Genomic DNA, 5,486 nt, shown 5'->3' with positions numbered 1-5,486 from the left:
TTAATGAGGAAAAAAAAATAACTTAAATGATTTTAGCAAATGGCTGCAATATAAAAAAGAGTGAAAAATTTAAGGGGGTCTGAATACTTTCCGTACCCACTGTATATATATATATATATATATATATATGCTTACCAAAAAGTCCTTTCCAGTCAAACACACAGTAATAGTTAGGGGTGTGAACCTACACTGGTCTCACGGTTCGGTTACGATTATCATGTCATCGATTCGGTTCAATTCGATATCAAATTCAATATTTGTCATATGCAATTCATATGTGTACATTATTCTTCTATTACATCATATTGATATTCGTACTGGTGTTAAATTGCACCGTTTAATGGGTAAATGAATTTATCAGAGACAGAAATTCAACAAACACAAACACACATACTGTTAGGCTTTTATTTGTGCAATCTGTCCAGTCACGTGCGCGATTCACTTTGCGTGTTGAAATGTTCGGTCCCCCAGATCTTACTTTACGAATAAGTTTTAACTCGGACTTATTCAGTTACATTTTAGATACCTAGTCATACAAGTAATATGAAGAATACAAATTATTTCAGAAAAATTCAATATTTGTCATATGCAATTCATATGTGTACATTATTCTTCTATTACATCATATTGATATTCGTACTGGTGTTAAATTGCACCGTTTAATGGGTAAATGAATTTATCAGAGACAGAAATTCAACAAACACAAGCACCGTTTAATGGGTAAATGAATTTATCAGAGACAGAAATTCAACAAACACAAACACACATACTGTTAGGCTTTTATTTGTGCAAGTAACTTGAATCGATCTGTGGAATATGTGGTAGATGCCTTGTCCTACCGAGCATCTTTCACAGGCTTTTGGCTGCAATATTTTTTATTAACCACCAGAAGGCACTGTTTTCGAGACACTCAAAGCTTTGAATCTTTTCCTGAAACAGTCAGAGGAAAGCCTCAGTGCTTCACCAGGCTTCATTTGCCAATCCCTACCCCCTACACAGGGACAGATTAGGGCCTTTCGCACCGCTTTAGTTCCAGAACTAAATGTACAGTACTAAAGTACTGGGACGATTTTGCGCGAACTATTTCCCAGTACCATTTAAAGGGTTGCATTCGCACCGACAGTGTGTACTAAGAATTGACGTAAGCCGGTCGACAGCGACGTCATTTGTGCGCGGCGTTCAACAACAGAAACAAAGAACAACATTAACAACAGGAGGACGCTGTGATCGGAGCTGTGTGTTTGTTGTGTCTCGCGGGTTTCACAATAATGGACATGGAAAGTCGACGTATACGTAAAGCGATTGAAAGAACGGAAAGGAGGACTAAGAATCTACAACGACAACTGGCAGTGCTACATTTGCTACAAGTGCCTGCACTTCAGCGTCCGTCCATCTATCGCTGTTCTCCATACTTGCGAAATAAGTTGACACAATGTTTACAGTATGTTTACACGGCGTTTTAAATCATGGCGGGTGAGGGTGTTTTCGTACGCGTTTGGCCAATCAATGTCTACTTACGTCACGATTAGTACCAGTTGTGCTGGTTAGACCCTGCTCCTGAGTAGGAGCTAATTTGGTTCTCGAAAAAGGAAGTCCGGTACTAAATCTGCACCCAGTTCCGGCGGTGTGAAAATGCCAAAAAGTGCGAAAGGCCCTTTTATGACACAGCGGTGCCCTGGGCACGGACCGATTAAAGGCCCATGGGCTATGGGAAAAGTAGCCTAATATTAGTGTAATCTATTAACTAGCCTATGCATAAAACCCGTCTTTTAACTTGTACTAGATATGGGTGTCATGTCATAGAATATTTTTAATATGACTGACTTTGTATTTAAGGTCAATTTAATAAAAACATTGTAAGTTACTAATTATAGCACTTTCATTGTACATAAAGAGAGCAAAGATTATTTGCATTATCAAAGAATATTAACTTCAGTCTAGACAGAGTTCAAGCACTCTCAACAACTCCCATTATAATCACTGAAGCGGTTTATACTGTGAAATGAATATCTTACTTATCTCGTACACACATCTGCACTTTGTTTATTATGAGAGAATTCGCCAGAGAGCAGCATTCAGTCAGCGAGCGCGCGCACTGAACAAAACATGGGCTTTTCAGCGATGACTTATCTGAATGCTTTTGATTGGCCATTGCATTCATAATCTCAACAGAATCCTGTGTGATTGGTTATAATGCGCAGCACTGTAAAAAAGCGTCTGGCTCGGCCCCAGCCAAAGCACGATCGCAGATTTGAATTTGGCAGCTGATGCTGTGCCGCACTGAACGTTCTAATCGTATCAAATATAAAAAAATATATATTATTCAGCCATTTTTGGTCTTTTGGAAGCTGCATTCAAAATTCACTTTGCTTAAAATCCTGAGGGGGCACGGTTGAAATCGTGTTCTTGGAGGAGCAGTATTTCGGCTGGGTCCCCCTCTGGGCTAGTGCCTTGGGCACGTGCCCGGTAGGCCCGTTCGTTAATCCGTCCCTGCCCCTACATATTTCATTGTGCGTGACATGATTTACACACCGCGTGTGTCTTCTCCAGGTCGTGCTCAGGTTGTTCATAAAAGCTGAAATGTGGCCAGATGTCGGCTTTTAAAGTAGTTGGAGCATTTTTAATTACTCGCACTCGCGTCTCGCCTCCCTCTGCCATTAGGTGCGTTTGATTTGAAGCAGCGCTACGCAGGATGAGTGTATGACATCAGCCACGAAAGCATAAGGATCCGTCTGCTCTCTTATCGCTCTCACGGTACTTGGTCATACACTGATCATTCTGCGCAGTGATGCTTCAAGCCGAACGCGCCTAATGTATGCTACTGCTACAAATGACGTCAGAAAAGCGTCAGTACGTTATAATCGGTTATGGTCTATTACTGAACCGATACCGAATCGTCCTCATCTGCATCGCGATGCATCGAAGAAACGATTAATTTCGACACCCCTAGTAAAAGTATACACAAAGTGCTTGGAAATGGATTCCACTTTTTAACGACATATTCAGATTTCTTTTTCTCCAAATTTCTTGCACACCTCTAGGATGGCCAGGTTGCCCATCCCACTGGCACTGTGGTGACAGAAAAACAGCAGATACTAGAACACAACCTGCAGGATATTAGGAAGAGAGTACAGGTCAGTACATAAAATCACACTGTAATTGACTAACATTGATTTGTCTTGTTCACAGTTACAGGTACATAATGCATCACTATCATCTCTCCAAAAGATGCTGTTTTGAACACAAACCTTTTCTTTAACAGCGTTTTTTGACGTGTAGAAGTAGTCATCTTGCAAGGGGGTTTTCAAACTTGCGATGCCACAGACCCTCAAATATGATTATCCCCTTCCTAAAATAATAAGGCATCTAGATATTTTTATGTATAAAGACTAATTTATGTTTTTTAACATGTTATGGAAAATATTTCTTTTTTTATTATGTTGACACTATATTTTTTCTGTTCACTATTAGAGTACTGATAGATGTGTAAACCTGAATATAAGATACAACTAGGGCTGTCAATAGAATAAAATAATTGTTATTAATCTACTCATTTCAGACTAGTTCTTATAAAAGCTGTGATTAAAAAAAAAACTTATTTACCCTTTTTTAATAATCATTGCCCCTCTTTTCTTCATTTTTCATTTTATAATGTTCCACAAACCCCCTAGCACCCCCTTACAGCCCCAGTTTGAAAGCCCAATTTTTAACATATTGCCCTCGAGTACAAAATGTCTTCTATTTTGCCCTTTATGGGGTACATCCTCTCACTCATCCGTCTGCCTTAATCTTTCTGTACAGGATATGGAGCAGAAGATGAAGATGTTAGAAAATCTGCAAGATGATTTTGACTTCAACTACAAAACTCTTAAAAGTGCTGGAGGTGCGTACATGTACATGTCTTTTTTTTTCTGTCCAAAATCTCTCTAATAGCCTCAATCACTGATAAAATCTCAACAAATCTGTTACCTTTCAGAGTTGTCCCAGGACCTGAATGGAAACAGCCAGGCAGCAGCCACCAGGCAGAAGATGTCTCAGCTTGAGCAGATGCTGAGCGCTCTGGATCAGCTGAGGAGGGTGAGATACAGAATCAAGTCACAAAATGCAATAGCCCCTTTCACACAGTAACACCAGTAAATTGCCGTAAAATTACCAGAATGACTTTACCAGTAAATACAAAAATGCGCTGTTCACACATGCAATGACGTTCCGTCTTTTTACCAGTAAAGCACCATTCACACATCAATTTCAAAATACCGGTAAATTCTGTTACATCGTTAACCAGAAATGACCTCTAAACGGCTGTGCGTCCCGGTGTTGTGTTTGTAAACATGGAGGGGTAAACGTGGCCAGTGTTTTTGTTGATGTCTTCATTTTTGTGTCAAATGTTCACATTCATGTATCTGCTTTTGGCCCAGAGATATCGCATTAGACGACTTCAAACCGAACTACACAATGGGGAGTAAATGTGTCATCTGCATCAGAATGTTATGACTGGCCCAGAACCATTGAATTTTGAATATTTTAACGGCTCTGGATTGGCCCAGAGTAGATGTCTTACGTCAGTGCGTTCTGAACTTGTACATGCTCATACCGGTAATCTTCATTCTACGTTCACACAGAGCGCATTACCATTAATTTACTGGTAATGTTACAACTTCTTATACTGGTAAATTGCTGGAACGAATTTACCAATATTTTTGGAAAGGTCCTGTTTACACATGATCTCTTAACGGTAATTTACCAGTAAAGTCTGTATATGTGAAAGGGGCTAGTGTTGACTTCTAGGGTCTTGAAAATACAGCCCAGAAAATCGTTCATTACATTCACACGGATCACCCTAGGTTCAAAAGTTCAACGTTTTTCTGTTTTGCAGCAAATAGTGACTGAGATGGCAGGGCTGCTGTCTGCCATGGACTTTGTGCAGAAGAATCTGACAGATGAAGAACTGGCTGACTGGAAGAGGAGGCAGCAGATCGCTTGCATCGGAGGACCACCGAACATCTGCCTGGACCGCTTAGAGACATGGTACACAGTCCGTTCACAGCCAAGCCTGCTTTTAAATCGCACCTTTTTGTGGATTAGATCATTTTAAAAAAAATCTCTGTCTTTCAGGATCACCTCTTTGGCTGAGTCGCAGTTGCAGATAAGACAGCAGATCAAGAAACTGGAGGAGCTTCAACAGAAGGTCTCGTACAAAGGAGATCCGATTATTCAACACCGCCCAGCTCTGGAGGAGAAGATCGTAGACCTGTTCCGCAACCTCATGAAGAGGTTTGAAATCACTCACTCATGTGTAAACTTTATAAACCAACGAAACAGGATCTGATCAGTGATGTTTGCTTGTGTCATTGCAGTGCATTTGTTGTTGAGAGGCAGCCTTGTATGCCCATGCACCCTGACCGACCACTTGTCATCAAAACAGGAGTTCAGTTCACCACCAAAGTCAGGTGGGTACACACAGTGGTGAGTTATAAAGAAAAGAC

At 40.5% G+C, this 5,486-nt stretch overlaps 1 protein-coding gene across 1 annotated transcript in view; it reads left to right on the top strand.

The window, feature by feature from the left end:
* Nucleotides 1–5,486, top strand: part of LOC107731003 (signal transducer and activator of transcription 3-like) — a 26,141-nt gene that overhangs the window by 9,729 nt on the left and 10,926 nt on the right. The window contains exons 4-9 of the mRNA XM_016541975.1: nucleotides 3,042–3,134; nucleotides 3,802–3,883; nucleotides 3,977–4,077; nucleotides 4,877–5,028; nucleotides 5,116–5,274; nucleotides 5,358–5,450. Coding sequence (XP_016397461.1) covers nucleotides 3,042–3,134; nucleotides 3,802–3,883; nucleotides 3,977–4,077; nucleotides 4,877–5,028; nucleotides 5,116–5,274; nucleotides 5,358–5,450 — 680 coding nt within the window. The remainder of the gene's footprint in view (nucleotides 1–3,041; nucleotides 3,135–3,801; nucleotides 3,884–3,976; nucleotides 4,078–4,876; nucleotides 5,029–5,115; nucleotides 5,275–5,357; nucleotides 5,451–5,486) is intronic.

This window comes from Sinocyclocheilus rhinocerous, unplaced genomic scaffold (genome assembly GCF_001515625.1).
Source record: "Sinocyclocheilus rhinocerous isolate Xijiao unplaced genomic scaffold, SAMN03320098_v1.1 scaffold1185, whole genome shotgun sequence".
NCBI lineage: Eukaryota > Metazoa > Chordata > Actinopteri > Cypriniformes > Cyprinidae > Sinocyclocheilus > Sinocyclocheilus rhinocerous.
Note: the sequence above shows the minus strand (reverse complement) of the source record. Positions and strands in the feature narration are given on the sequence as shown.